We start from the raw sequence: 26,570 nt of genomic DNA, 5'->3' as shown, positions 1-26,570 counted from the left end.
AAGATGAAGTTCACATGCCCAAGGACTCCCCGACTTCTGAATAACACCCTTCTCCAGCATTTCTTTGACGTTTGCTTGTAAAATCTTGATCTCCTTAGGTGACCAACGACGAACAGGAACCTTGATTGGACGAGCATCCCCGGTTGGAATCAGATGATGTGTGGCAATCTTGGCCCCAGACAATAAGTCAAATTCAAAGAGATCAGAATACTCCTTCATGAGTCGGTCAACTGCTGCAACACAAAGATCGTCGGAGGGATCGAAAAAGGGAAAAGCAGAACAAGATGGAAACACAAAAGGAAAGAGTGGGGGAACAAAAGTAATGGAAGCAGAGGTAGAAGTAGAGGGACGAAGAGGTATGGAAGTGAGAGGAATGGATGAAACATAAGGAAGTATGAGACAAGGGGGAGAAGCCTCAAAGTCACACTTGGCATGATTGCGCTGCAACCAATCCATACCAAGAATGAGGTCAAAAGCTTGACTCGGCACCACCTGCAACGGCTACAACTCAAGCTCGAGATTGCCCACACGCACAACCAGGTCCACCTCATCCCGTGCACATGCATGTGTACGGCCGTTGCCATAAAGAATGAAAACTGGTTCCGCCGCACGACGCAAGTGTAAACGACAACGTGTGGCAACAGGTCGAGCAATAGAAGATAAACTCGAACCTGTATCAACCAGCACGGAGAGAATAATAGGAGACCTCTTGTTATAAAAACGAGTTTGGAAAGTAAACACTGGATGAACCGATGCCGAGTGAACCCCTTGATGATACTCCCGAAAGAAAGATGGAGGGGTCACTAACTTATTCGCGCAAGGTCCCTCCGTTACTCGCGCGACTCTTCATTTCCCGGATGCATCTCGGTGTCCAGACCTTCCACTGCAACAGCACCCACGGGACGTTGCTGACGCCAAGGTCTCCACCCAGGAAATGGAGGTCGCCAATCCAGAAAATGACAGCAACGCCGATAAGTATGACCAACTTCATCACACGCCCAGCAGCGAACATCACGGCCACGACCACGTCCTCGCGCTTGTCCTTGGACTCGAGCAGCAGCAGCATCAACCTCCATTGGAACAGGACCATCACCCATAGGAAGTGGAGCGGAAGGACGTGCAGCGAGAAGTGGAAGAGGCGACGTCTCATAACGTTGTGCCAAGCGAAGAGCATCGTAAAGGGTGGCAGGAGCAAGTGCATGCACAAGTCCGACAAGATCTTGACGAAGTGCTGGCCACAACATTCCTAGCTTGATCCGCTCCGACATATTTGGCTCCGCACGAAGCAAAAGACTTCGGAAACGAACGCCAAATTGCATTACCGACTCAGATGGCCTTTGGCGAAGACGATGCAATTGTTAGAAAGCATCATCACAATCATCGGCATGTCCGAAGGCACGTTTGAAGATGTCCAGGAGAACACTCCAATCCCCACCAGTGGCTGCGCTCAAACCATTGTACCACTGCAATGCTGTCCCTTGGAGACACGTGGGAAACTCACGCAACTGTCAAGCATCATCCCAAGAATGATATGTGGCAATCACCGTGAAGTGATCGAACCAATGGTACACATCATCCCCAGGATTCCCACGAAAGAACTCTGGCCGAACGCAAGGATTGGCACCAAGAGTAGGAGGAGTTGGACTACGTGTCGTGAATGCCGCCATCAATTGAGTTTGGTTGTTCAATTGCAAGTGCATACCATCAAGCAATTGGACCAACTGCTGCTCGAGAGTCAAAGGAGGAGATTGCTAATCTGCCATGGAGACAAATGAAAAAGAAAGAGCAAAAGAAGAGAAATGACAAAAAGCTAGAAGGAAATGGTAGATCTAGACAATGCAAAAAGCTAGATCTAAACCAAAATCCTGAAAGGAAAGAACAAAAAGAAGGAAATGGAAAAAACTAGATTTAGACAATGCAAAAGCTAGATCTAAACCAAAATCCCAAATCCAAGCACTCCTCAGGGACAATCAAAGGTGCTCCTCACCTCCACCAATGTGAGTGCTTGGAATATGGAAAGGGAATACAGAAATGTGCATATTAATTAGCCCAAAAACCCTAGTTTATATACAGAAGCGAGTGATCCAGATTGAAACCAATCCGACGACTACCAAAATCCCACTACGCTAATATTAGTATACGGCATCGTAACCGTACACTTGGCCCTCACAAGGAGAGTTTAATATTAACTATCAAAAAAAAGAAGCAAAACCATTTCAAACAATAATGGAGAAATACAAATAATAAAAAACAATACATGTAATAAGAAACTAATAGATCATATATGGATAAAAGATATAATATATACAAAAGCAGGAATAGTCATAATAATTTTTTTTTTAAAAAAAAAGCAAACCAAGCGTCAGCTGTTGTGGACATCCAAGTCACTTCAAGGCTCTCCACCATCCGCTTGTCAATCTGGTTCGCAAACTACCAAACTGGCTCTGCATCTGCATCGGGCGTTTGGACGAACTCCTTCTTGGAGCATGCTCTCTCGCAAGCGTTTTTTCCGCTGCCAAGGCTGCTTTGTCCGCTGCAGCCTGGATCACTGCTATGGAAGCCCGAGAGCTTGGAATCTGTGACTCTCCTTCGAAGCACTGCATTCGAGAGAAGCTGCAAGACCATCATTCTGTCGTTCACTAACATTAAAACCGTCCAAGAGACAAAATTCCGGTGCTTTGATTATGTTGCCACATTTTGAGGTCGACCACAAAAATGCTACTGCTTATGTGCTTTTAGAATGGATTTTGATCTCCAGAAGAAAAAAACCCAAACTTTGCAAAGATGAAGCAAAGTTCTTGTACAGAATCTTCCGTTGCTCCAAAGAGAAATTAAGATCCCTTGCGTTCAAGAAGATCCAAGTAGTAACTCTTTGACTTATTTGCAACAAATTCGCGTTTTAACTGCGCAAGAAGAAGAAGAAGAAGAAGAAAAAAAAGATAATCAGCAAGCGAGTGTTAGATACCAGAACCTGCGATGGTGTTTGTTTGGTCATCCTGTGGAAGTATGCCAGGAACTCTGTGTTGCCATCGGTGCCTTTGATTGGGGATTCCATCCAGCCTTTGCAAGCGAAGCCAAACTCCTCAACACCATCTATGACCTTCTCAAGAACCTACACACAAAAGCAAGAGAAAAAGAGGTCAAGCAAAGATATAAATATTCCATTTTGCTACAGACCTCTCTGTGAACTTCGGGCTTTCTCACGATCCCACCACCGCCAACCTGCGAGAAAAAACGATGATACGCCTGCTTACGCTTAAAACAGAGAGACTCACCTGAGACCTGGCCGCTTCAAACTGTGGCTTGATGAGAATTATGCCGCTCGCATCCTGCTTCATCACCGAGCACACGGCAGGCATCACCTAAGATTGGAAAAAGAAAAAACAAGCTTGTCAATCCTCTAAATTGCTGGAACTGCGAGAATCTCACCAACAAAACCGAGATAAAGCACAAATCCAGAGTGACGAAGTCTACCATCTCGGGTAGCCGAGTTAAGAGACGTAAGTTTGTCCTCTCCATGACGCGAACTCTTTTATCGGTTCGAATTTTCTCGGCAACCTTGAGAGAGTTTCAATCCAAGTTAGCGCTTTCCTTTTTCCCTTCCAAAGAAACACAAAGACTTACTTGGCCATAGCCAACGTCGACTCCATACACTCGCGTGGCACCATGCTGTAGCATGCAGTCAGTAAAGCCTCCGGTGGAGAGCCCCGAGTCGAGCACCACTTTACCATTTAAATCACACCCAAATCGCTCAAGCGCTGCTGCGAGCTTGTCTCCGGCCCTGGATTGATCGTCATTTCCTTTATGACGAAGAAAAAAAACAGAAGAAAAGAGGAATAAGACGTGCCTGCAAACGTATTTTGGAGGCTGGGCTGTGATTTCGATTGCTGATGTTTCTGCGACTTGCATCCCAGACTTTGTTCCTGGCCTGCCATCCACGAAAACTTTCCCTGGACACACGGAAACACTCTTCCATTGTTCAAAAAAAAAACACTGGAATAAGAAAGACCACACCACGGAAAAAACAAAGAAGAAGAAGAAGAAGAAGAAGAAGAAACGAGCGTTGCCTTGCCTTGTATGATCCAGGATTGTACCACATTCCGCGCGAACTGAGGATATCTTTCCACGCAGAGCTCATCCAATCTCCTTTTCTTCTTCCTTCAGACAAAAATCACAGCTTAAAAGATCCATTCATCTAGACACACTCACTTCCTCGAGTCGGAGTGGCCTTCCAGGCTCGCCGAGCTCGCAAATGAACGGATTCGCTGATTCATCCTCCACATTGGCGATGCGCGGCTGAACCGAGAGCATTCACAGGAGAAGAGACGAATGAACCTCATCTAACTAAATAACCCTAAAAGATAATCTAGTATATTTCAGCTAAATAAAACTCTAAAATCTCCAAACAGTGTAACTCCAATCCTTTTCAAAGTCTTTTGGGAGACACCAAGAACGATACAGAGAAGATTAACATAGCCCGGTGACAGGTACAAGTCGAGAAATCGTTCAGAAGATCACCCCGCAAATCAATCAGACATATTAGATTATATAAAGGACTATTGACCAGATCGGGCAATGACCAGCTTGTCACCGGACTTGGAGCTGGAAATCCTCTCGTGGCTGTCAGCCCGCGATGCAGTGCGGGCGCAGCTGGTGTGCAAGGCCTGGGCTGCGCTGCTGCGCGACGATTCAGGCTTCAAGGCGCTGTGGCGGAAACACGGGCGCAACACAGCAAAGACGCTCCTCCTGCTGCATCACGGAGTGAACAGGAAAACGAGGAGGCTGCAAACACGGTACCACTACAGGGGCCCTTTTGTGTCGATCTTCAAGCACAAAGGAAAGGTGACGAGGCTGCGGCACGTCCCTCCCGGGCTGGAAGCAGTGGCTAGCACCACAAAACTCGCAGCCTTTGGTCTCTCACGGTGGCCTCGTCTTGTGCCGGTTCATGGAGCGGAAGACCTTCACGAACAAGCAAGGCTTCCTGGTGGGAAATCCGCTGATGCAGTAATGGGTATCTGTTCCTGGGGTTCAAGCTAACATCGCTTCCTGCATGCTGACAACGTATGCTAGCGATGAGGGGGTGGTGTTCTTCCGGATCTGGCTAAACTCGTATGTGTTCGACTCGAGGCTGGGCGTTTGGACGGTGCCGCAGTACCAGACCGTGTCCATGCTGTCCTCCAACACGGTCTGTGTTGGGGGCGTGTGCTATCGCCTCGGGGAGTGCTGGCAGCACGGTGCGCTGGTGCTGCTGGAGATCGACGATATGGCAGCCATTAACTCCGCCAAGTGGGTGCGCGCTTGGTGTTTGAAAGAAGTTGGGATTTACAAGTCTTACATGCTGGAAGTTGGAGGCGAAATCGGGGTGCTTGTGGAGGTCGCGTCTGGTGGACTTAGAGTGTTGGTGTTGGATAGGGGGAATTGGACGTGGAACGAAGTGTCATCCTTCCTAATCAGGAAACAGGCGTATTTATTAGGGGAGTGCTGTACTTGCGGTGTGGGGCTCAGAGCCTGAAATGGGATTGGCTCGAGAAGAGAAGCAAGGCTGAAATTATGATGCAAAAGCTCCTGAGTGTGGAGCTCGACTTCACTGCTGTGGCAAATATCAACACACCCAGTGAGAAGATGAAGCAAGATTGTGCTAGCCGTATCGCAATGCCTTCTTCGCTCGGGGGATAAATCGATGCTTCTCAGGTACGTTGATGAATGCAGCACTGATCGCTCACATTGCTCTGTGTTTTCAGGGTTGAAGGCTCTTTCAGAGAGTGGTCTGTCGTGGCCAGAGATTGGCAAGGTGGCAGCCGAGCAGAGCAAAGGTATCTAGTGGCGTTTTTGTTTCTGCTAGCTGATTGTTGCTTAAACTTCATTGCTGCAGGGGTACGTTTGTCCGAAACAAATCAGACTCTAGACTGGAGCAGGTCTTTGCAGTTCTAAGAAACTGTAAGAGGGTCTCGAGCTAGTACGTTCTCCATTTTGTCTGTGTTTGTGGCCTTGTACTTATGCTTTACAGTTCAAAGTTTGCCGAGATAGCAAAGCTTTCATTCTCTTCTTGCTGAGATTGCCATACCCAGTGCAGTCAAGGATCAAAAGTTCTAGTAGAGAAGGTCAACATAAAAGTCATATTAAAGCTTACAAAAGTCAACGACTCAAGTTTAAGAGAAACCAATTCCAAGTAGTTGATACAACTTTGACAAAATTTTGGGGCGTGGCCGTCGCCACTGCGCTCGATTACAACGCCCAACGAATCGCGGCCTACTACTCTTTCACTCAATCACGTCACTGTCGGATGCTGGTGATGCCTTCCACAGCTCCTTTTGGCAGATGAGAACCGGCTCCTCGCCATTCTTTGCACTGTCGTATCGAGTGCAGTCCCACCGCATTGCCCGAGCGATGATCTCCGCCTTCTCCACGAACTCCGGCGAGTCGGAGATGATCGCGTGGCCCTCCGGCCTGAGAATGCGATCCATCTCCAGCATCACGAATTTCATCTCACACCTGTGATGGAAGCATCAGTATCTGAATCAGAGCTGCTGCTCTCCCTCTCGCATACCTGTGGCTCTCCGCAGTGAAGAGGCCGGACAAGTGGAGAAGATCATACGTTCGTGGATACGTCGAGAACGCCTCGCACCTGAGAAAGAGTTTTGGTAAGCTCAGCAGTAAGAGAAATAGAGCGATACTTACCAGTCGTGCAGTGTGCCAAGGAGACCTCGGTCGAAAACAACGCCCAAGGAGTTCACTGCGTAGGAGGAGACTGTGTTCATCACCCAGACGGGATCGTTCGTCAGAGCTGCTGCGAAGCCTCCATACTTGGTGTTCATGTCCATGACGTTTCGGAACTTGTTTGTGCCCAGCTCCGGAAGGAGAGTCTTGTAGTACTTCACGCGCTTCTCCCAAAAGCGCGAATCGATTTTGAAAGCGCCGGCGCTGCCACCCGAGATGTATCGGAGCCTGTCTGGTGAACTGGACAGCCGCTGTGGCCATTTTGGAACTTGACCAACTGCGAGGCCTTTCGCACCGTATGGCTGGGGAACGATGCACGCTCTGATTGGCACGTACCTTTTCAACCGAAGCAATTTAGTTCCGTGAGAGAAAAAGAAAATATGGTGACTTACCAAGCAGCGTCGGTTTCAATGCTATCGTCGCACATTGGAGGATGCGTCAAAGGCTCTCGACTCTCGTAGCAAGTCGTATCCACAGGCTTCTGCCACACAGCAATATCACCTTCCGTCGCGTACAGGGTGTAACACATTTTCTTGAGTAGGCCCTTGATGGCGTCCAGATCGGCCTTCTGCTTCGCTTCTGTGGTATCCCATCCTTTCCAGTGCACCTCGTAGTTGACAGGCGGACCAGAAAGGACCCAAAAACCACCAGGACGCAGCACACGGTCAATTTCCAAAAGGAAAACTCCTCCTGTAAGAGAAGCATGTCCGTCGAAAACACGAGAAACTTTAGTATCAGCTTACCGAACTCTGTCCAAGGTATCAGACATCGCGAACAATGTGCCATATCGAAAGCATTGGCCGGGAAAGGAAGGCGCTGGGTCGCAAGAATGCCCAAGATTGCAGGAATACCCCGCTCCAAAGCAAACTGAACTTGCGCTTCGTGGTTATCTCTTGGTGCCAGTGACATGGTTATGATGTTACGATCCAGCAGAGCTCCACCCCAGCTTGCCACCTGAAAGTTTAAAGGAAAAAGACTATTAAGGCTTACGAGAATGCGTTTTTTCTCTTCTTACCCCGCAACCAGTATCCAATGCTGTTCGAACCGATCCATCCTTCATGCCAGGAATCAGCTCCTCCATCTGATCCAAATACTCGTTCACTCCATTTGGAAACATGGTTCCTCCACCCGGAAAAATGAACTTCTCCCCACTCTTGTGAAGCCAATTCTGGTTAGCCTTCTCCGAGTTGATCCATTCGAATGGAACGTTTCTAGCCATCAAAACAACAAGGCTTGAGCAACCAAAACCAAAGACAAAAAAGAAGAAGACGAACTTACTTATACCAGCATTCGTCTCGGCTCTTCGGCCATTTGATAGGAACCTTGTATCCATCGGGCGGAGGAACTAGGCACTGAAACCTCTCGGACATTGGAGGACAATGCCGCTCGCGAAATGCCATGCGGTGCTTATCGAATTTCCTCCATCGCTGCGGTCACACCCATTTAGTATTAAGTAAAAGAAAGAACAAGGGAGAGAAAAAGGAAGATAACGTACCAGTGGATTGGTGCAAGGCGTCACATCTTGGAATGTGATGTTACACTCTGGGAATGGCTCCTGCTTGAAAGCGCTGGAGCAATCCGCCTTGGTTAACTGGATACTGATCGGATCTTTCGAGGCGGGGGCGCCGCTCGTGACTTGAATCACACGCGCCTTGGTAGAGCTGAAGGCGCCGCCGAGATAGAACGAGATCGCGCACAGCAAGATCACCATGAACGCCAGCGGCACGAATCTTTGCTGCTTCTTCTCCACATTGAGCTTCATCTCCCTGTCCTTCATCCTGGCACCGATAATCTCGCAAATCCGCCTCACAGGCACGCGAATCCCATCGAGCGGCGCCAATGCTCGGATCCACGGGACGCCACAACCCTAGCAATGCAGATCCCGGAGGAGATCATTCACGAAATCTTCGCCATCGGCAGACTCACCGTCGGGGGAGGCGCGGCAGAGCTCACGAACACGGCGCCAACAGCGAGAACGCGCCTTCGTCCTCCTCCCGCAAAGCGCCACACAGCACAAAGGCTTCCTTGTTGCTTAGAACGATTATTTAAAAAATGCTATCGTGCAATGGACGGTCAGAGATGCCGCCAGGTGTAGCAGTTAAAGCACTTGGATCTTCTGCATCACTGCCGTCCAGCTGGATCATTCGTGGCATGATCAACACTGCGGGAGTGGAAGGCAGGAAGGAAAATATAATGTAAGGCTGTAGTACTTTATAAAGAAGGCTTCCTTCCAAGCTATACTTCCTTTTGGAGCGATTGGAACTTAGGACAAATAGAGCTATTGTAGGGAACATATTTGCTCCCCCGAGAGGCATCCAATCCATGGAATAGATTTGTAATGTCGAGAGACGAGGCTTTGATCTTTGGAGCGCTGATGAAATGCTCTCGCAAGTCCCTGGACTTTTTTTAAAGCTCTCGAGATATCAAATTATGGTCCAAAGCTTTGATTGCTACTGGAGTATCTCGAACTTGTGAGTTCGCGTTAATATGCTTTTGCTGGCCTGTACACGCGCAAAGCTGCCAAAACAATTCGATGATAGTGAGACTTAGCACTGTGATCAGTCTGGCTTGAAACAACTTTCTCCAAAGTTGTGAACCGGCTCACTCACTCACGCTCGTGATCTTCCTCAGAGCTTGCAGAATTGGATATAATTTGCAGCGCTCCAGGCCTCACAATGGTGGCATCCAGGACGCTTGTCAGGGATCGAGAGCGCCCTTTTGCGTTTAGAAATGGTGACGCTGTTCCCTAGGGATCGAGTTTGTGCTCAGCACATCAAGTCATTTCTTAAGTTGCGAACCTGAAAACCTTGAAGATTTTCTAGCACCGCTCCTCAAAACCTCTTTGATCTCGATGAAAGCTATCGTTGTCCACATATGTTTGGAGCCCTGCTGGATTGATCAGTGAAAACTTTAAAAATCACGCACTGACGTTTCTTCGGTAGATTAGTCTTCGCCTTAAACACAGCAGAGAAACTATTCAAGAAATAAAAGATTTGTGGCAATGTAACGACCTTTTGGAGTTTAATCGGGCACCAGTACCACGCGCTTGAAAAATGGAAGCTTGATCAATAAGAAATATTCCACAGCCAACATCAAGGAAGCCCATTTTCCGTTCTAGGGTTTTGCCGCCATAGGCGTTAACATCCAGTAGCGGCGTATTAGCGTCTCCGATGGATCGATCGCTCCTCGCAAGGTATTCTCGCGATCATGTCAACGTTCCACTCGATCGCTTGCTCTAAATGCGTCCCCGCGGCATCGACTTCCAATGTTCTTTGTTTGTTTCCCCCTGTTGGGCATTCACACCCCCCTGACACACCGCCAGAGCCGTCCATGTCCACCAAGATCGCGAGATTTTGCGTGTCATTCTTTCTCGGCCAAAGCCTGGATGTAATGTAAGATCTCTCGCTTAAAGCGATTGACACATTATTTCGCAGGCTTGCTTCTCCAAAGCAACGATGTTTATGTGCTCGAGCGAGCAAAACACGAGCCTTGCGTGTGCGGGTACCACGACACTCCAGGTTCGTATGCTCTGGTTTGCTTGTTCTTGTTTAGTTAGCCATGAACCTCGTAGTTGGTTTTTTTTTTTTTTTTTTTTTTTTGCGGCTTCATTGTCTCGTTTCTTCTGTTGTCTAGTTACTCTTGAATGTTTCTTGCTTTGTTTTGGTTGCGAGGTCGTCGTCTCACACCTTGTTTTCGCTGTGCAATCGGTTGGAGTTTGGTGGAGTAGCGAAGATTGCGCTGGAAACAGTCCGCGGGAGCCCTGCTTGGGCGAGAGAGCTAGACGACGAAGCTTTAACTCCTCCGCTTAACTCCTAGCGATGGCGAGCGAGCGAGCGAGGTACTTCCATTTACTCTTTAAACAATCACAGAAGATTCGTTGTTGACGAGTGTCGGCGCTTTGGACTCGTCCATAGCCACGCAGGACAACGAAACAAAGCGCGATTGATGTCAAGGCTCTCTTCCATTGGATCGATCGCAGTTTTTCCATCGAGCGTGGCTCAAGCTTGTCAATCTCATCTCACGTAAGCATTTCATTTTCATTTCATCCTTGCTTGCAACTTGGCCAGGTCACTTGAGTCTTTTGTCTACTGACACCTCCAAGTTTCCAGGGACAGGGGTTGATCATCCTAGACTTTTTTTGCGTTCGTGCCGTGATCCTCTCAGAGCTCCTCCCAGTGGACGTAACGATTAAGCCTGTGTGGACAATGCGAGCTGTGCGTTAGCTGGGCGAGACATTTCCATCCATTGACGAAGCGGGCCAGTGATTTGTATAGCCCAGCCGCAGCAAACGTTGCTTTCACCCCAAGATTCCTTTCGACGAGCTCCAACGTCAAATCCAGCGCAAAAACAAAGGATTGTCGAGGAGAAATTCGCCGCGAGCGAGAACACCGGAAGAACACGTTAAAACTATTTGTTTAAGAGCTAAACTGGAGGTGTTAACATGGTCAGGCTAGTGAGTGTCGGTCGGTTAGCCAAGGTCGTTCTGTTATATTTTGTTAGAAAACTGCCACAGGACAGGCACAGGAATCGAACTCGCGGAGCCAACGTAAATATTCCCTGGAATCATTCGATATCATCTCGACACGGGCGAGTCTCTCCCCCTCTCTTTCTCTCTCTCTTGGACTTGGAGGGAAGGGAAGTTAGCTAAAAGAGCTCGCTCTTTCTCTCTGTCTAGCAAGTGCTTTAGGGTTCTTCCTTGAGCAGCCACGACGATCTCGCCTTTGTCCCAGGGCTTTTCCAGTCCTGGCACACGAAATGCGCGCAAAGATCACCAGCTAAGGCCATCAGGATCCCTTTTCGTCCTCGCTCCAGGCGCGTCGGGCGTTCTCCCAGTGAAATTTCGGGCTGTTTGGTGATCGATTGCGACGAGGGAGCGGCCTCATCTTTGCCGCGCATTGTTCTTTCTGCCGCGCGCCAGGGCGCCGGTAATCGGGACTTTGCAGCGCTCTTTTCGATGCGGTGCCATTGATTCTTGAGCGGCACCCCAAGATCGAAATATTTCGATTTCAAAGAAGGATGGGGAAGGATTTTCCAGCGTCGCCAAAGCTCCACGCGCCCGGCGGCGACAAGAGGCGCAATCTCTCCTGGATCTTTGGCGCCGGCGGGCTGTGCTTCTTCTTCTACATTCTTGGGGCATGGCAGCAGCAGCCGAGCTCCACCGTCAAGATCGACACCACGCGAGTCCATCTCACTCACTGCGATCGGCCGGAGCAGCAAGCCGCCGTGGGCGATGCCTCGTCGCTGGATTTCTCCGCGCACCACGCGGGAGGAGGCGACGATGATCCAGCCCTCCTCGATCTCGCCTTCGATTCCTGCGCCCTCAAATTCAGCGAGTACACGCCCTGCGAGGACATCGAGCGATCGCTCCGCTTCGACCGCGATCGCCTCATCTACCGGGAGCGCCACTGCCCCGCCCAGGACTCGGAGCGTCTCAGATGCCTCATCCCGGCCCCTCCCGGGTATCGCAATCCCTTCCCCTGGCCCAAGAGCAGGGATTTCGCCTGGTACGCCAATGTCCCACACAAGGAGCTCACCGTCGAGAAGGCGGTCCAGAACTGGATCCAATACGAGGGCGATCGATTCAAGTTCCCTGGCGGTGGCACTATGTTCCCGAAAGGAGCCGACGCCTACATTGATGACATTGGCAAGCTCGTTCCTCTCAAGGATGGATCGATCCGGACGGCGCTTGATACTGGCTGCGGGGTAAGTTTTTCTCCTTGCTTTATAGAAAACGTTTCGTTGGCTATCTATGATGTAAGTTATCGGCCATGGATCATGTAGGTGGCGAGCTTTGGAGCATTTCTTCTCAGCAGAAATGTCTTGACAATGTCGTTTGCCCCGAGAGACACGCACGAGGGCCAAGTGCAGTTTGCTCTGGAGCGAGGCGTACCCGCAATGCTGGGAGTTATGGCGTCGCAAAGGCTGCTGTATCCTGCCAGGGCCTTTGATCTCGCCCACTGCTCCCGCTGCCTCATTCCTTGGAAGGACTACGGTGGGTTTTTTTTTCTTTCCCTCCCAAGCTCACGCCAATCTCACTCCCTGTCTAGGCTGCCTCTGGTTTAGATCCTGCTCTTCCGATTTTCCATGCCAATTAATGCCTCGGCTTTGCAGATGGTGTCTATCTCGCCGAAGTTGATCGCGTCTTGAGGCCTGGAGGATACTGGGTGCTGTCGGGGCCGCCGGTGAATTGGCAGACGCACTGGAAGGGCTGGCAGCGGACCCAGGAAGATTTGCTGGGCGAGATGACCGCCATTGAGGAGCTCGCGAAAGCTCTCTGCTGGAAGAAGGTGGTGGAGAGGGGAAATCTGGCGGTGTGGAGGAAACCAACAAACCATTACGATTGCGTGAGGAACCGGAAGAAGGTGTACAGGGATCCTCCTATTTGCAAGGCAGAGGACGCTGACGAGGCGTGGTAAGTAATCAAAGGTGTTTCCATTTCTAGTCATTGATATAGATCTGACTCATCGTGACTTCAGGTACAAGCCAATGCAGGCATGCATTACTCCACTCCCAGCAGTGACCGAAAGATCGGAAGTGTCCGGCGGGAAGCTGGCGAAATGGCCATCTCGGGCAACCGAGGTCCCACCCCGAGTTGCAACCGGACTGGTCCCGGGTGTCACACCGGATGTCTACGAGGCGGACACAAAGCTGTGGAACGAGCGAGTGGGCTACTACAAGAACTCCGTCATTCCTCCACTGGGGCAGGGGCGATACAGGAATATCATGGACATGAACGCGGGGCTGGGTGGATTCGCGGCTGCCTTTGCCAACGATAACCGGGTATGGGTGATGAACGCGGTGCCACCATTTTCGTCCGGAAACGCGGACGTTCTCGGAGAGATTCCCCAGCAGAGCTCGTTCATGGACAACACGACGCTGGGTGTGATCTACGAGCGAGGATTCATCGGGGTGTACCACGACTGGTGCGAAGCATTCTCGACGTACCCCAGGACTTACGACTTCATCCATGCAAACCGGGTGTTTAGCATGTACAGAGCGCGGTAGGTTCTCGTGAAGCTTACAGTTTCTTCGTTTCTCAAGCTGGTTTCTTTTCTGGCAGGAACAAGTGCGATCTGGTGGACATCTTACTGGAAATGGACAGAATTCTTCGCCCTGAAGGAGCTGTGATCATCCGGGACGAGGTGGATGTTCTCAACAAAGTCAAGAGGATCGCGAGCGGTATGAAGTGGGAGAGCCGGATGGTGGATCACGAAACAGGGCCTTTCAATCGAGAGAAGATTCTAGTGTCAGTCAAGAGCTACTGGGTGGGAGAGTCCTCGGGCTAAAGAAGAAGAACTTGCGGCATTTTTCCCGGAAGTAGGGGAAAGGATGGATGATTGATCGCTTGGACGACACCACAAAGAGAGAGAGAGATCGTCGTCTTTCTCTCTTCACTGGTGACCACAAAGTGTACAAAGCAAGAAATTTTAATGAAAGAATGGCATTCTTTTTTCTTTTTTCTTTTCAAAGAATGGTCATTAGTTCGATTCCTGCCAATAACATTCTTTCCTTTATCAAAGAATGGTCGCCAGTTCAATTTCTGTTCTTTCTTTTTTCGAGACGACGCCGGGTTCGATTCCTTACACTGTCAGTCAACTCAGAGCAGCATAGATTGGAGGATTAAATGTGAGCCTCTCTGCCACGTCGAATGGGAGTGACAATGAGAGTAGCGCAGTGATGTGGGAGCCTCGAGGCCAGGGTTAGGGTGGATCACCTCTCAGCAAGGAAATATGGCAAGATCCATCTCCAAGAATGCGCAGGGCGGAGCTCAAGCCGCCGCGGCGGTCGTGGCGCTCGGCATTTCGAGATTCAAGCGCCTGGACGCGCTGTGCGGTGTCTTCGTCGTCTTCTCGCTCGTCGCAGCTGGATTTCTCATGTCGAGCTCGTCTCCAGGTATGTCCCCCCTTGCATTTCGATCGATCGGAGGCTAAGTCTCTCGGATTCTTGCACAGGGGATGTGTTCTTGCCGGTTCTTGGCAGCAATCTTCTGACCGGGAGTAAATTGCGTGTCGAGGAGGCAGAAATCTGGGAGCCAGAGAGCGTGGATCATGTCTACATCCAGGACGTTGTGGCGCTGCCAGAAGAAGTCCTTCTGCTGATCAAGACCCCAGCTTCGAGCGATTTTCTTCGTCAGCGCCAGAGTCTGGGCTGCGTTGTCGGCGATGGGACGCTTGTTAGCGTCCAGGGGATGGATATGGACAATCGCAGGCTAGCTGTGCGCTGCAATTTCTCCTCCTCCTCCCAGGTCAAGATCGGCGCTAGTGGAGGCGTGGTGTCCCTCACGGACGTAGACAGCGGCCGGGCGCTAGTTTCTTCGCCACAGGTGGAAGCTTTCCAGTGGGACTTTCTGGTTTTCGAGGCTGTGGTCACGCCACTGGACGTTCTGGTGTTCGCGAAGGGCATCGTTACAAAGAGGGGCCAGCAGCGGCGCGTCAAGGACTTGAACTGTGTGTTTGGTGATGGAGCTGCGATCACCAAAGTCACCAGTGCTGCCCAGGAGGTCTTCCGCTGTGCGCATCCGCCATTGAGTTCTTGGAGGGCGATTGCTGGGAAGAAAGTGACGCTGAGCGTGGACAAGGCTCTGATGCCTTCGGTGGCTTACTACGAGCAGGGCCTCGGGGTTTGGAAGGCAGAGATGGAGGTGACAAGGAAGTACTTCCTGTGCTCGTGCACCATGGTATTCAACGTGGCGAAGTTTCTGAAGGAATGGGTGATTTTCCACTCGAAGCTTGGAGTGGAGAGGTTTTTCTTCTACGACAACAACAGCGAGGACAATGTCACCGCGGTTCTAGAGGACTTGAAGCAGTACAACGTCAGCAGGCACTTCTGGCCTTGGGTCAAATCCCAGGAAGCTGGTTTTTCCCACTGTGCGCTTCGTGCTGAGGCGGAATGCACTTGGATGGTTTACGCAGACGTCGACGAGTTCATCTATCCGACCGCGTGGATCAAGAAAAACTCCCGGCCCCTCACGGCACTGGTGCAGAGCATGAGTTCCTCAGAGAGAGCTCAGAAGAAAGTTTTTGGTCTTTGGAGGCCGTGGCAGAGCAACAAGATGATCACAGTTGGCCAGATCTTCCTCGGCTGCAGAGTTTTCGGTCCGTCGGGACAGCAGACACATCCCGTGACTGGAGTAACCCAAGGCTACACTTGCCGGACGAGAAAGCTCCAGCGCCACAAGTCGATTGTGCTGCTGGGCGCGTTGGATCCCTCGCTGCTCAACGTCGTCCACCACTTCCAGCTCCGGCCGGGCTACGCCAACGCCAGCGTTCCATCGTCGAAAGGCGTCATCAACCACTACAAGTACCAGGCCTGGGACGAGTTCCGGGGCAAGTTCCGGAGGCGAGTCTCGGCCTACGTCTCCGACTGGAAGCAGAAGAAGAACTTGGACTCCAACGACAGGACTCCCGGCCTCGGCACCCAGGAAGTGGAGCCTGTCAACTGGAAGCACAAGTTCTGCGAGGTGAACGATACGAGCTTGAGGGACTACGTCTTGCGGGAGTTTTCGCAGCGTGGCAGAAGGGGTGTAAGGCAAATGGCGTGGCAGTAGCAAGCTCCTTTCGTGGAGGTAATTTTGCTGTCAATTCTCACCCACGGATCGACAGAACAACCGCGACATGTTTTTGGTGGAAGCAGCGAAAACGAACAGCTTGATAGCGACAACGTCTGCTCAGTGAAGAGAAGTTGCGAACGATCGAACTGGGTATTCAACCGCGACATTTTGGGGGAGACGAACAGCTTGAGAGCGACAACATTTGCTCAGCGAAGAGAAGTTGCGAACGATCAAACTGGGAATTGATTGAGGAGACAATGCCTGTCAACCAACAAAGGTACTGTCACTGATCTTCCCAGTTGTCGATACTAAAATTGTGATAATTTTGCGTTAGAACAAATTCAAATTAAGGAATATGCTCATGTTTGTCCTTTGTTAATGTGCTCTTTACACGTGGCAGACGCACAGAGGTTTAGGGTTCTTGGGAAGCAATGGAAGCGATATTAGTCTCAGCAGGAGTGCTGCTGCCCTTCCCATTCTACGCGCTTCTCTGGATGCGGCCCTCGCTATGGACGCGCCTGTGCGGTGGAGCAGATCCGTGCCACGCGATGGCGCTGGCGTCCACGGCAATGAAGGCTGTGCAGTTCCTGGCGCTGGCATCCGTCGCTGATTTCTCTGTTTGGCCGCCGCTGTGGGTGTGGATTCCCATCGCTGTGGGTCAGGCATTGAATATCAGGTGTGTATCTTGAAAGATTTGGGAAGATTGTGCTCACTGTCGGTGTCGATTGATGGTTTCAGGGTTTATCAGCTGCTTGGCGAGGATGGAGTCTACTATGGCGTGCGCTTCGGCAAGAGCATTCCCTGGGTAGACAAGTTTCCATTCGGATACTTGCGCGATCCGCAGTACTTTGGTTCCATTTTGAGCTTGCTTGGCTGCGTTTACTGGATCCCGTTTCGATTCATCGCTCTGTGGTGTGCTGGCTACTTGTTTATGATGTTCGTCGAGAGTGCCGAAGATCCTTCCACTCGAGCCAGGAAGAAAGAATGATCGAGCTTGAGATCAATTTTACATTCTTTTTCTTTGATCTGTCGACACGTCCATTTTTTCTAAGTTTTGATCTCTTGTGATGGCCACCTTGATAGTTTTCGTCATGGCGGCACCGGAAGCTGCCAGTTCCTTAGGAAGGATTTATTAAGTTCCAGGTACTGTGGATTTCTTTTTCTTTTTTCTAACAGATGTTTGCCTGGAAGACAAAAGCGTAAAGCATAGATGAGACTCAAATCTTTGCTAATCGATAACATGTCACAAGTTGTGGTTCTTATGGATTCTTACTTCCTTTTCACGCATTGCTAGGTATGGGACTGTGTCTTTTGCACAGGGAAGCTGTTCCCGTCAGAGTCTTACGGATTATATTGGAGCAGTCGGGTTCCACTAGTGCTGCGCAGATACAAGTGGGCTACTTCACGAGGAAAATTCGCTTTGCTAAACTTTGGCTGTGTTCGTGATAGACATTCGAACAACGAAAACGGAGAGAGAGAGAGGGAGAGAGAGAGAGAGGGGTAAAACTAAGGCTTCATGTCTATCCTTCAGTCAACTGAATGTGAATGACAGCCTTAGCTCAAGAAGAGCTTGAGTCGATTTGCAGAGCTCCAAGCTAGTTTTCTCGCTACGTTTCCAGCTCGCTATCGCCGAGGCCGTCGAAGCTCTCGAGATCGTCCGCCTCTGAGTGCGAACGATTCTTCGCTTGCGATTCCGGCTTTTTCTGCCCGATTCGATCGAGATGGTGCTCATCACGATCGATCACGATCGATTTGGTCCCTCGTCCAAGCTAAAAATAATGGAACTCATTGTGTGGAAAAGTGGAAACGTGGAAGTTGTTACGTTGGCCGAAATATGCTTTGCAGTGCTCGAGGCGGGCAGTGTTTTCCGAGATGGTGACGAAACGACTGCGCAACCGCTTGAATGATGAGAACTTCAACCTGAAAAGTAAACTTTCAAAATCGCGATTCGACCACCCAACCGACTGTACTGACGCATCAAGCAAGGAGTCAAGCTCGTCTCACGGGTTTCTCGGGCGATGGTATAGAATGTGTCAAAAGCCTATAGTAGAAACCATCTCTTCACTACGACTGCCAGGGAAGCTCCAACTTGTCCGGAGAAGCCATGGTTTTGAGAATGTAATCCCGGAGCGCGGTGTCTTGGACCTCGCAGAAGCGGCGCTCCCAGTCGGCGGGCTTGTCCGCCTTGCTCCCCAGCCCGGGCGTTCGATCCTGCGACTTGATGTTGCGCTCCTCCTTCCAATCGCTCACGTACGCCGACACCCGCCTCTCAAACTTCTGCTTGAACTCGTCCCACGCCTGGAACTTGTAGTGGTTGACCACGCCCTTCCACGACGGCATCCTCGCGGTCGCGTAGCGTTGACCCAGCGTGAAGTGGTGGACCACGTTGACCAGTCCCCGGTCAACGGCCTCCAGCCGGACTAGTGACTTGTGGCGCTGCTCCTTGACCACGCGACACGTGTACCCCTGCGTGACCCCCGCCGTTGGATGCGTGGCCTGCCCAGATGGCCCGAAATCGCGGCAGCGGAAGGAGATCTGGCCGACCATCTGCGAGCGATTCCGGGTGGCGGCGGCGATCGCCCGCGCTAGAGGGGACGATCCGACGGTCCCGGTTGCGTTTGTGGATTTGGCGCCGGAATGTAGCCAGAGCTTGGGGAAGAGGAACTCGTCCACGTCCACGAATGCCATCCACTGGCATTCGTCCCTGCGGCTGGCGGCGCAGTGCGAGAAGCCGGCTTCCTGGCTCTTGATCCACGGCCAGGGCACGATTTCCACCGCCAATCCATCGCGATTCCGCAGCTCCGCCGCCGCCTCCTCGAGCCCGTCCTCGCTGTTGTTGTCGTAGAGAACGAATTTCTCGATCCCAAGGTGCGAGTGGTAGAGCATCCACTCGCGCAGGAACTTGGCGGCGTTGCGGACCATCGTGCACGCGCATAGCAAATGCCGCGGCCGGGCACTTTGCCCCTCCCTGGCGGCGCCGCCGTAGACCGCCACCGACGGCGCCGCCGCGTCGCCGCCTGTACCTTCTCCGGGAACCACCGACACCAGGCTGCCCCTAGATATTCCCTGTCCCGGCGGATATTCGCAGCGAATAACCTCTTGGGCGATCCCGAGCACGCGAGTGTATGTGACCGCGACGCCATTGTCCGTGTAGAAGACGCATCTCGCGTGCTTTGGGGGATTCTCCTTCTTCACCGAGAAAATTCCCTTTGTGAAGAGCACAAGATCTTCTTCCCTGGCCAGCGCCGCAAAGACGATCCTGTTCCAATTCACGAGCTCCAGCGATCGGCCCCGGCTCCCGAGAGTGATCTTGCCGTCGCTGGATTGAATCTGGGCGGTGGCGACCAGCGGGGATTGCAATGGGAGCTGCTGGTCGATTGCTCGGCACCGGATCATCCTCCTCCCGCCATCACCGCTAAGATTGTCCACAATCCTCGCGGCGATTGGCCTCGGTCCCGACGGAATTCTCAAGTAACAGTGACCCTTTGCGAGGTCCTTGACGATCCTCTCGTCTCGCGCCGAGGATCTCGAGACAATGAAGAGGAATTCGTTGTCTGGGAGAGACACGATATGGTCAATTCTACTGTTGATCGCGCTCTCCTCCACAATCTCTTTGACAACCTTGTTGGCTTCACCTCTAATCTCCCGAGGGAGGAACTCACCAACGTCGCGTGATTCCGATCCCGGGCGCATTGCCAGCAGCGCGATGATGGCCAGCGCCAAGACTCCGCCATAGACGATCTTCCGCCAGGAGCTATGCCCTCCCCTGCTCTTCATGATCCAATGATGGCTCCGGAGCTAAATTCGCCCTCGCCCTCGCTTCTCCACTCCCGCTGCGTCGCGATCGAAATCCCCGTGCTGCTTTTCTTTCCCTTCCACGCATTGCGCGAGGAGGAGAAGTCATCCATGGCAAGGCAAGCGCTATCTCTCTCCCTTGGGACGCAAGCCATGGAATATACCCCGCCCCACTCTAACGAAGCAGCCCCACGCACTAATGTTGACGTGCGCACACTCGAAAAAGTGTTAGAAAATTCTCACGTTGTTTTGGTCAAGAAGTTTAGTGCAAAGTAAAACAAACGGAATGTGCTTTACGAGGAGACAGAATATGCTTGAAGGAGCAAGAGACTGAATATTCCTGAGCGGTATATCCCAAGGAGAGGCATATTCGTTTTTTGGGCTTTAGGGTTTTTAGTGGATCGTCTTCGCTGCGCAAATGGGAGAGGTATGCTCTGTGATCTTGATCTTGCTCCCTGCTCTCCAGATCTGACTGATTCTCCTCCAAACCCTGGCGCGCAGCTGCTGGATCCGTTCGTGAGCAACATACTGCTGCTGGACGACGAGGGCAAGCGCGTGGCCGTCAAGTACTACAGCGACTATTGGCCCAACAACGCGGCCAAGCTCGCCTTCGAGAAGTCGGTCTTCACCAAGACGCAGCGCATGAACGCCCGCCAGGAAGGTGAGCAAATAGAGAAAACTAGGCCGAGTTTTTCCTTTTCTCAGACTTCTCCCTTTCGCAGCGGAGATTGGCTTGTACGAGGGCCATGTCGTGGTGTTTAAGTTCGTGGCCGACCTCTACTTCTACGTGACTGGCAGGGAGGACGAGAACGAGCTCATCCTCGCGACTGTTCTTCAAGCGTTTTTCGACGCTGTGTCGATTCTACTCAGGTGAGTTCTTCCGCCTTTGCTACGCCTTGAAACGAGGCTTCGATCGCGTGTAGAGGCAATGTGGACAAGAAGACGGTCCTGGAGAACCTGGATTTGATCCTTTTGTGCTTGGACGAGATTGTCGACGGAGGGTGAGTCGCCTTTTTTCCTTTGTTTTGTTTCTCTCATTCTCATGCTGGCTTGTTGTATAACCAGCACCGTTTTGGAGACTGATGCCAACAGCATAGCTTCAAAGGTAGCCATGCGCGGCGCGGAGTCCGACGTCCCATTCTCAGAACAGGTGATTCTAACAATTCCCTTTGCCACTGTCTTCACTTTTGCTTTCTTTTCCAGACGTTTTCTCAAGCACTTGCTACAGCCAAGGAACATCTAACGAGGTCTCTTCTCAAGTGAATTGTTTCTTCCGATTGTTTCCATTATGGGATCCAAGCATTAGTTCGGGTAACTTAAGCTTGCAAGAATCAATCGTTCTATAAAATAGCCATTCTTTTTTATTTCTCAATCAAAACTGTTAGACGTGCTATTGGTTGCCGGAGTTGTATTGGAAGCGGAGCTTCTCCGCAAAGTTCCTGTAGAACGTTTTCAAGACCTTGGGATCCGATCGCTGTAACAACCGCAAGAAGGATTTAAAAAACACACACTCGCACAGCTCTCTACGCGCTCTACCTGAATGTGCAAGCAATACTCCTCGGCCATGTTCGGCGGACAGCGAACAGCCGGGAGGACTTTGGTTGCCATCTGTATCAAAAAGTCTTCGCCACACCTCTCATACAATGTCTTCTGCGCGGATGCAATCTCGTTGAGCAAGGACACCTGGAAATTTTAGAAAACGATCAAACACAAGGGAATCAGCGCGAAGTAAATGCAGCTACCGTATTGGCATCGTTGAGGTTGAACGAAGCCTGCAGAATACTTCGGATGCAGCAATCTGCGGCAAACCTGTCAATCACGAACCGGTGGAATCCAGGAACCTGCATAAATGCACGACTTTGAGAACATTCGTGTTGTCACAGTGGAAAGGTTTTGTCACCTGTTCCACAACTGTGCTGTTACCGCACCAGTCCCACGCCAATCTAGATAAGACTTGTACGCAAATCTGCATTGCTAACGAGCGCGTGAGCAGCATAGATGACAGATGACAAAAGGACATACCTTTCTCACAAGTATGTCCTTGTGGCCGCAACTACTGTCTAACAAAAGTAGGATGATCTCATTGAGCCTTCCACCGGTTTGGAAACGGAGCACCGATGAAAGGTCGTTCGACGTAACCGCATGCAAAAAGTTAAAAAATGCCTTTTGTAGCTCTTGAAGCTCGCGCATCTCCTAAAGAAGATCGTCGATTAGTCGAAAATCTCGGAAAACAATAATGCGTACCTCGGTATTGCTGACAACATTCTCCGGAATAGAGCCCTTTGGAAGAAGAAAAAATACCCGATCTACGACTGAAGGAAAAATCTCCTGAATGATTGTGTTCATAGCAGATTTGAATTTGTTTATGAGTTGGTTAAGCAGCTGGATGAACTCCACCAAATCTTTGGACTGAAAAGAAACCTTTTGATATCACTTCTAGAGAAAAAATAATACAAAATAGTTACCTCGCTTTGCAAGAGCAGCTGCCGTATCGCAGTTGGCAAAATAGGGAATACTGAACTACCAAGAATGTCTACCATCCGGTGAAGAAAGGAAATAACCTGAAAGAATGTCACAGGATAGAGGTGAAAATGCTCGTTTCATTTTTACCTTGCTTCTGAGAGCATCAACTCTGGGATACGCGAGAAGAATTCTCAACACGACGTCCACGGACTAAATATCAAACACATCAATTAGACAAGAGAAAAATGACAATTGACAATGAACCAACCTGTTTGAACGTGTTCCCAAGTTCTGGACGACTATTCACAAGCAGCTGCTCTCCAAAACCCTGAAAGACCGCGGTAAGTCCCTAGGTCGAATGCAAATCGCACTCACTTTGCTAAAGTGATTGATAGCCAGCACGATTTGCTGCAGAAGTGCGACGGTGGCAGCCTGATTACCATCGGCATAGGAGACCTTGCTTGCCAATGTAGACTCAACCTGGAAGAATTTTCAAACTCATGCTCGTTTTGAAAAGAACGTGTTACCAGTTGGTAGAGGGGAAGAAGAACGGCCGAGAGATATTTTTCTTGTTTATCACGCGGCAAATCCTCCGCTCCAATAAGAAAGCCAACAGCCTGAAAGGAACATATCAAGCTACCTCAAGCGTTTTCGTATAAAATACCTCGAAAGTGTAAAATTTCTCTTCTGGAGATGATTTTTTTGCCGAAATGCACAAGGTGTCTTGCAAACTCTGCAAAAGAAACACGAGAAAACGTGTAAAAATCGAAAAGAAGAAGAGAGTTCAATGAAAGAAAAGAAACACACCTGTAGTATGCTGTCGACATAAGGAAGCAACTGCAACCGAAGAGTTCTCACCAGCCTCGAAAATAAATAACTTGCTTTGGAGCTGACATTAGGATTCGGGTGGTGAATCCCTCTGCCATCCAGAAACACCCCAAGAACAGCAGGAACGTACGCCTCGTGGTGCTGTACAAACTTTACGTATCTGATGACTGTTTCCAGAAAAACGATCGCCACTGCCCGGTGCGACGTGCCGGGAACAGTCATTGTCAAAATCGCCCCGAGCATCTCCGGCAAGTCTCCAGTGTCCGCCTTCAAGCTACTCTCAGGAACGCCTTCCCCGAGGCAATACAGCAGCGTGATCCCGGCTTCAACCTCCTCAAACGGCGTCCCGGAGCTTCCCAGAATCGAAACTAGCACACCCTTGACGAACGAAGTTGTCACCTCCGGAGCAACTCGGTAAACGCTACGGAACAAAACGAGGAGCTCCTTCCGGTACTCGTCCATCCTCTCCTCCTCCTCCTCCCCCTCCCGGTCAAAAACATCCAGAGCATCCTTCATGTCGGCACTGTACCGCATCCTGTACCGAATGAGCTCCAATATGTGCCGCAAGTGAGTAGCCTGCTTCCCGGTGGCCGACTTGACAAAGTTGCTGAGAAACAGGAACGTCGTCGAAGATATATCCTCGTCACCGTGCTGCATGAAGTAGAAAACCGATGGAAGGATCTCGTCCAGCATCTCGCCAGTGTCACGCTCCTTCCCACACTCCAAAATCTCCGCAGCAAACCCAGTGAGAAGCGCGCTAAGTTTGCTCCCAAACTCGCCATCCTCGGTGCTCGTCAACCTCGCGCAAACTGGTCCCAAACGGAGCTGGCGCAGGAGCGCAAGCTTGGCCGACGAATCCATCCTCTTGGACACCACGGCCAGCAAGCAATCCGCGGCGGCACCACGGAGCCCCCGGTTCTCCTGCGGCGAGACGAGGATCTCCAGCATGAGTGGGATAAAGCTCTCGTTCGCCACCAATCCAATGTCGATCCAGGAAACATACCTTTGCATCGCCTCGAGCACCAGAGCCGCGAGGTCGGGCCTAGCGGACCTGTACACCGCCACCAGATTGTACCACGCCGCCGCGATCTGGCCGATGCATTGCTGCCGCATCGCGTCCTTGATCCGGGTGGCGAGGGCCAGCTCCGCCGGCGATCGCTGGAACTCGAGGCTGATCACTTCCTCGTCGAGGGCGATGAGGATCCGGCAAAACATGTCCACCACCATCGGTCCCTTGGAGAGGAAGGAGATGAGCTCCACGAACGCCCCCGGCCACTGGGATGGATACTCGATGCAGAGAAGGAGCACCACCACCTGGGCCAGCTTGTTGCGGATGAAGGGCGGCGCCGCTGGAGCGCTGCTGGCGTCGCGATCGTAGAAGCACACCGCCGCCAGGAGAGACGATCGGATGAGGTGGCGCTGCTGCGATGCGAGGGAAGAGTAGCGCTGCTTGACGATCTCCTCCAGCGCCTGGAGGCACCAGAATTGGACCTCGGCGTACTGCGAGTAGCGGAGCTTCTCGACGCAGGCCTGGATTATCGTCGGCGATTGCTTGGCCTGCTGGACGAACGCCGTCGCCTGCGCCTTGAGATTGGCGTCCACGGTGGGATTGAAGCTGAAAAAGATTGCCTTCTCGAAATCGTCCATATTTCTTCTTCCCGGAGGAGAATCTCTGCCAGACTGCTGCTGCTGGTGGAAATCTCTGGATTTCTTGCCGATGGCGATGCGCGAGAAGAGGAGGAGGAGGAAGAGGAAGAAGAAAAAGAAAGAAAGAAGGAAGAATACCTAGATTTTGGCCTGGCGCAGGGCGGCCTTGGCATCAATCAGCCAATCTCGGCGGCGTCTTCGTCCCCCATCCCTGTGCGCTAAGTATCGATCCACACGAAGAATGCTATCAGCGAATTGTCAATCCGGGCAATGCTCATCAAGATCGAGCACATCCTGCTCATCGGGAGGCGCCGGAGCTCACAGAATCCTCACAGGGGGGTGGAATCACATCGAAGTCGAGCAAAACTCGCGAGGCCGCTCCAGACCTAATCACGCAAGCCCTAGAGCTTTTTTCTTTTAATTTTAGTAGAGGAAGGGTTAGATTTAACGGGGGTAGGAACCAAGTGATGCCACGCGTCAAGTTTCCATTGGGAGAAACTGGATCAGCAAGATTCTAGATACCACCACAAACAAAATGCTTTGGATATTCTAATTCAAACTTTATATATCAGGCACTGTGTTAAAGTGTGTGATGAAAAAAGTGTTGGATAGCTTGTAAAATTGAAATCTGCCATGGCTCTCCTTTTCAAGGTTTGAATTTCTTTCTAGGAATTAATTTAGTTTTTTACTAAGGTGGGGTTTTTTTCCTTCATCTCCAAAATAGACTTTTTTGGTATATATAAAATAGAAATTGTAAGCTTCTGAGTTATTTTCTTAAAGATTCCAAAATATTTTAACTTTTTAGTTGATTATTCTGAATTGTGAATCAGTCTGCCATTGAGTATTTTCATGGCCGGTTGATAATTACAATTAGTTAATTGACTAATATATATAAATTTTTAGTAAAACCAAATTAATAAAAGTAAAACAAACCATACATCTTCTTCAACATTTTCTACAACATTTTTTGCCCTTTTTTTTAACAATTTTTATATCTTTATTTAAGAAATTTTGTTCATCTTTCATTTTTAAATTCTTTATACGAATAAATTTAAGTTAATTTACATTCACAATAGTTACACTTCCAATAATTAACTCTATTGTCAAAACTATAAATGAAAAACTTGATAGTATTAAACCCCTTATTCCAGCTAAATAAAGTCAATACCCACATAGTAAAAGCTATAAATTTTTGGATAAAAATAATTTTAAAATCAATAAAATATTTTTATAGTTTTTAAAAAAATATTTTTAAATAAATCTACCTAAAAAACTATTAAAAGTCATTTTTAAACTTTCAAGTCTATTTTCAAAGACTATAGCTAAATTAATAACTTATTATATTCTTTATATTTATATAAAATATTGATTTGAGTAAATGATAAAAAAAATTTAAATGAAAACTATTTAGAAATAATTTAATATATTTAAAGTATATTTATATTATATTTAAATTTTGTATTAGATACAATCAATAATAACAACAATAATAATACTTAAATATTACAAATCTCCCTTATATTTAACTTTACTATTTTTATATTATAAATGTGTACTATGAGAATTTTTA

General features: G+C 49.9%; 8 protein-coding genes across 8 annotated transcripts; 4 read left to right on the top strand and 4 right to left on the bottom strand.

The window, feature by feature from the left end:
• Positions 1 to 2,658: 2,658 nt before the first annotated feature.
• LOC9628830 (putative rRNA methyltransferase YqxC) lies at positions 2,659 to 4,343 on the bottom strand. Its single transcript, XM_024679937.1, has 9 exons — positions 4,210 to 4,343; positions 4,073 to 4,158; positions 3,848 to 3,950; positions 3,625 to 3,781; positions 3,430 to 3,558; positions 3,276 to 3,362; positions 3,178 to 3,222; positions 2,972 to 3,112; positions 2,659 to 2,903 (listed from the first exon to the last, which is right to left on the bottom strand). Exons 1-9 carry the CDS (start codon positions 4,338 to 4,340, stop codon positions 2,832 to 2,834), a joined length of 951 nt encoding a protein of 316 aa, XP_024535705.1. The 5' UTR covers positions 4,341 to 4,343; the 3' UTR covers positions 2,659 to 2,831.
• A 1,776-nt stretch (positions 4,344 to 6,119) lies between these two features.
• On the bottom strand, positions 6,120 to 8,757 carry LOC9628829 (probable methyltransferase PMT21). The gene is made up of 9 exons (XM_002974934.2): positions 8,644 to 8,757; positions 8,213 to 8,584; positions 7,996 to 8,144; positions 7,733 to 7,928; positions 7,461 to 7,671; positions 7,110 to 7,407; positions 6,679 to 7,053; positions 6,548 to 6,625; positions 6,120 to 6,492 (listed from the first exon to the last, which is right to left on the bottom strand). Exons 2-9 carry the CDS (start codon positions 8,492 to 8,494, stop codon positions 6,261 to 6,263), a joined length of 1,821 nt encoding a protein of 606 aa, XP_002974980.1. The 5' UTR covers positions 8,495 to 8,584; positions 8,644 to 8,757; the 3' UTR covers positions 6,120 to 6,260.
• A 2,870-nt stretch (positions 8,758 to 11,627) lies between these two features.
• LOC9628828 (probable methyltransferase PMT17) lies at positions 11,628 to 14,174 on the top strand. The gene is made up of 5 exons (XM_024680178.1): positions 11,628 to 12,420; positions 12,499 to 12,709; positions 12,829 to 13,129; positions 13,194 to 13,718; positions 13,778 to 14,174. Exons 1-5 carry the CDS (start codon positions 11,734 to 11,736, stop codon positions 14,001 to 14,003), a joined length of 1,950 nt encoding a protein of 649 aa, XP_024535946.1. The 5' UTR covers positions 11,628 to 11,733; the 3' UTR covers positions 14,004 to 14,174.
• A 204-nt stretch (positions 14,175 to 14,378) lies between these two features.
• Positions 14,379 to 16,641, top strand: LOC9628827 (glycosyltransferase family 92 protein RCOM_0530710). The gene is made up of 2 exons (XM_024680179.1): positions 14,379 to 14,610; positions 14,670 to 16,641. The coding sequence occupies exons 1-2, from the start codon at positions 14,448 to 14,450 to the stop codon at positions 16,262 to 16,264; spliced, it is 1,758 nt and encodes a 585-aa protein (XP_024535947.1). The 5' UTR covers positions 14,379 to 14,447; the 3' UTR covers positions 16,265 to 16,641.
• A 30-nt stretch (positions 16,642 to 16,671) lies between these two features.
• LOC9637851 (phosphatidyl-N-methylethanolamine N-methyltransferase) lies at positions 16,672 to 17,298 on the top strand. Its single transcript, XM_002975112.2, has 2 exons — positions 16,672 to 16,943; positions 17,006 to 17,298. The coding sequence occupies exons 1-2, from the start codon at positions 16,699 to 16,701 to the stop codon at positions 17,253 to 17,255; spliced, it is 495 nt and encodes a 164-aa protein (XP_002975158.1). The 5' UTR covers positions 16,672 to 16,698; the 3' UTR covers positions 17,256 to 17,298.
• Positions 17,299 to 17,762: 464 nt separating this feature from the next.
• On the bottom strand, positions 17,763 to 20,226 carry LOC9628826 (glycosyltransferase family 92 protein RCOM_0530710). Its single transcript, XM_002974933.2, has one exon. It carries the CDS (start codon positions 20,042 to 20,044, stop codon positions 18,332 to 18,334), a length of 1,713 nt encoding a protein of 570 aa, XP_002974979.2. The 5' UTR covers positions 20,045 to 20,226; the 3' UTR covers positions 17,763 to 18,331.
• A 213-nt stretch (positions 20,227 to 20,439) lies between these two features.
• On the top strand, positions 20,440 to 21,429 carry LOC9637850 (coatomer subunit zeta-2). Its single transcript, XM_002975111.2, has 6 exons — positions 20,440 to 20,489; positions 20,564 to 20,723; positions 20,785 to 20,932; positions 20,986 to 21,063; positions 21,128 to 21,212; positions 21,266 to 21,429. Exons 1-6 carry the CDS (start codon positions 20,481 to 20,483, stop codon positions 21,323 to 21,325), a joined length of 540 nt encoding a protein of 179 aa, XP_002975157.1. The 5' UTR covers positions 20,440 to 20,480; the 3' UTR covers positions 21,326 to 21,429.
• Positions 21,318 to 25,108, bottom strand: LOC9637849 (exportin-T). The gene is made up of 13 exons (XM_002974932.2): positions 23,333 to 25,108; positions 23,190 to 23,258; positions 23,053 to 23,142; positions 22,901 to 23,005; positions 22,794 to 22,853; positions 22,673 to 22,735; positions 22,528 to 22,623; positions 22,307 to 22,471; positions 22,085 to 22,255; positions 21,963 to 22,028; positions 21,805 to 21,903; positions 21,599 to 21,745; positions 21,318 to 21,536 (listed from the first exon to the last, which is right to left on the bottom strand). Exons 1-13 carry the CDS (start codon positions 24,998 to 25,000, stop codon positions 21,453 to 21,455), a joined length of 2,883 nt encoding a protein of 960 aa, XP_002974978.1. The 5' UTR covers positions 25,001 to 25,108; the 3' UTR covers positions 21,318 to 21,452.
• Positions 25,109 to 26,570: the final 1,462 nt, after the last annotated feature.

The sequence above is a fragment of the Selaginella moellendorffii genome, unplaced genomic scaffold (genome assembly GCF_000143415.4).
Source record: "Selaginella moellendorffii unplaced genomic scaffold, v1.0 SELMOscaffold_26, whole genome shotgun sequence".
In the NCBI taxonomy this organism is placed as follows: Eukaryota; Viridiplantae; Streptophyta; class Lycopodiopsida; order Selaginellales; family Selaginellaceae; genus Selaginella; species Selaginella moellendorffii.
This window is presented reverse-complemented; position numbering and strand designations above follow the sequence as displayed.

Coding starts and splice junctions, on each gene's coding strand:
- LOC9628830 (XM_024679937.1), bottom strand. CDS start 4,340: ATGAGGTTCATTCGTCTCTTCTCCTGTGAATGCTCTCGGTTCAGCCGC. Junction 3,363..3,429: donor GCTTTATCTCGGTTTTGTTG/GTGAGATTCTCG, acceptor TTCCAATCTTAG/GTGATGCCTGCCGTGTGCTC. Junction 3,113..3,177: donor AGCCCGAAGTTCACAGAGAG/GTCTGTAGCAAA, acceptor TTTTGTGTGTAG/GTTCTTGAGAAGGTCATAGA.
- LOC9628829 (XM_002974934.2), bottom strand. CDS start 8,494: ATGAAGGACAGGGAGATGAAGCTCAATGTGGAGAAGAAGCAGCAAAGA. Junction 7,929..7,995: donor CGAGACGAATGCTGGTATAA/GTAAGTTCGTCT, acceptor TTTGATGGCTAG/AAACGTTCCATTCGAATGGA. Junction 6,493..6,547: donor TTCACTGCGGAGAGCCACAG/GTATGCGAGAGG, acceptor CTTCCATCACAG/GTGTGAGATGAAATTCGTGA.
- LOC9628828 (XM_024680178.1), top strand. CDS start 11,734: ATGGGGAAGGATTTTCCAGCGTCGCCAAAGCTCCACGCGCCCGGCGGC. Junction 12,710..12,828: donor CATTCCTTGGAAGGACTACG/GTGGGTTTTTTT, acceptor TCGGCTTTGCAG/ATGGTGTCTATCTCGCCGAA. Junction 13,130..13,193: donor GAGGACGCTGACGAGGCGTG/GTAAGTAATCAA, acceptor TCGTGACTTCAG/GTACAAGCCAATGCAGGCAT.
- LOC9628827 (XM_024680179.1), top strand. CDS start 14,448: ATGGCAAGATCCATCTCCAAGAATGCGCAGGGCGGAGCTCAAGCCGCC. Junction 14,611..14,669: donor CATGTCGAGCTCGTCTCCAG/GTATGTCCCCCC, acceptor ATTCTTGCACAG/GGGATGTGTTCTTGCCGGTT.
- LOC9637851 (XM_002975112.2), top strand. CDS start 16,699: ATGGAAGCGATATTAGTCTCAGCAGGAGTGCTGCTGCCCTTCCCATTC. Junction 16,944..17,005: donor GGTCAGGCATTGAATATCAG/GTGTGTATCTTG, acceptor TGATGGTTTCAG/GGTTTATCAGCTGCTTGGCG.
- LOC9628826 (XM_002974933.2), bottom strand. CDS start 20,044: ATGAAGAGCAGGGGAGGGCATAGCTCCTGGCGGAAGATCGTCTATGGC.
- LOC9637850 (XM_002975111.2), top strand. Junction 20,933..20,985: donor GCTGTGTCGATTCTACTCAG/GTGAGTTCTTCC, acceptor GATCGCGTGTAG/AGGCAATGTGGACAAGAAGA. Junction 21,213..21,265: donor ACGTCCCATTCTCAGAACAG/GTGATTCTAACA, acceptor TTTCTTTTCCAG/ACGTTTTCTCAAGCACTTGC.
- LOC9637849 (XM_002974932.2), bottom strand. CDS start 25,000: ATGGACGATTTCGAGAAGGCAATCTTTTTCAGCTTCAATCCCACCGTG. Junction 22,854..22,900: donor CTATCAATCACTTTAGCAAA/GTGAGTGCGATT, acceptor GCGGTCTTTCAG/GGTTTTGGAGAGCAGCTGCT. Junction 21,746..21,804: donor ACCTCAACGATGCCAATACG/GTAGCTGCATTT, acceptor TAAAATTTCCAG/GTGTCCTTGCTCAACGAGAT.